Source organism: Suillus paluster (genome assembly GCF_016628075.1).
Source record: "Suillus paluster strain FC165 chromosome Unknown EDB91scaffold_267, whole genome shotgun sequence".
Lineage (NCBI taxonomy): Eukaryota > Fungi > Basidiomycota > Agaricomycetes > Boletales > Suillaceae > Suillus > Suillus paluster.
In genome coordinates this window covers 18041-19462 of record NW_024537827.1, presented here as the reverse complement: position 1 = coordinate 19462, position 1422 = coordinate 18041, and the positions used below count along the sequence as shown (strand labels likewise).

Genomic DNA, 1422 nt, shown 5'->3' with positions numbered 1-1422 from the left:
AATTTGTTGAGGATATACAGGACATCCCAAACATGAAGCTCAAATGTGGATGGGAAGATCTTGATAAGGAATGGGCTTGAGGTGCTGAGATCACCAAGCTTAAGGCACAAAGCACACCATCCCCTTCACTTCTGTCACAACAATTCTCACAGATGGTGATGAGGATGCAACAAGTACCCTCTCCAGCCTATTGTTCCCTAATGCACCCAACACACTACCATCTACACCCTCAACAACAATGCTACCATCAATCACCAATCCCAATCTACTCACAACATCACACAGTGGAGCTCCCGTGTATAACAGTAGCAGAGGAGCATTTACTCCATGTGTGCAGTTGATGTTGGATATTTTGACATAATCTGCAAGTCTCACTATTAATATTCATTTGTTTATCATTACACTCACCTACTGTGCACACGTACAATAGCACACTTACTGTTTACATCATCATTAACATAGACAGGTATATAGTCCTCACATCTGTGTCGTTCCACCTTAGTCAATTCCTATCAGACTGAGGTGAGATCCCTGCGTTCATTATTGTACTTAACACTCACTAACACTTACCATAGCTGTTCATTTGTCTTCGCAGGTACTTATGATAATATCAGAGTCAATTCCTATCAGACTGAGCCATTCATTTGTCTTTGCAGTCCTTCCATCCATTGCTACTCACATCAGGTTATGAGCCCCATCACTTCTTCCATATCAGCCTTGGGCATCTATGCCATTCCGAAACTCACCAAGAAGAACTGGGTCAAATTCAAGACAAAGACTGTCATGTTGTTAACAGCGCGCAGCTTGAACTGTCACCTTGACAGCACCATCAAAATTCCCCAGCCACTTCCTTTTTTGAGTGATGGTAAAAAGATCATGCTTCACAACAAGACAATGGAGGCAACCAAAGCTGACATTGAGTTGAACCTGACCCTCCTTGATGCGCATGCACAGAAGGAAGCCCTCGCTACTCAGCAGCTCTATGCAACTGTTCTGAACACCATGATGATTCAGGTGCAGAACAAAGGCTCCATTGCAGCAATTTGGAAGGCCATTTGCCTCATCTACAAAGGCAAAAGTGACATGGTCCAGGTAGATACTCATGCTCGCCTGCAAAGTATGAAGTGCAGCAAGAATGAAGATGTCAAAGCACACTTAATGTCGATGCTGGTATTAAGTGAAGAGCTTGTGGGCATGGGCGCACCTGTCGACAACCGAGATTTCACTGCGATGATCATTAATTCACTTCCCAAGTCTTTCCGAACTCTTATACAATCCACGACAGCCACCATTTGTGCTATTAACCAACCTGTCACCTCGGACAAGGTCATTGCTGTTGCCTTTGAAGAAGCTGATCATTGTAACATCGGAAAGTTGTCAGACAAGGATGACTCCGCATTGAATGCCTTGTCATACAAGGGT

The 1422-nt window shown here is 43.9% G+C and overlaps 1 protein-coding gene across 1 annotated transcript; it reads left to right on the top strand.

Moving 5' to 3' along the window:
• Window positions 1-687: 687 nt before the first annotated feature.
• On the top strand, window positions 688-1068 carry EDB91DRAFT_1065146 (uncharacterized protein; the record flags this gene model as incomplete). The annotated part of the gene is made up of 1 exon (XM_041314767.1): window positions 688-1068. A coding segment is annotated over one exon (381 nt), but the record flags the coding sequence as incomplete, so codon positions are not given.
• Between the last annotated feature and the right edge of the window lie 354 nt (window positions 1069-1422).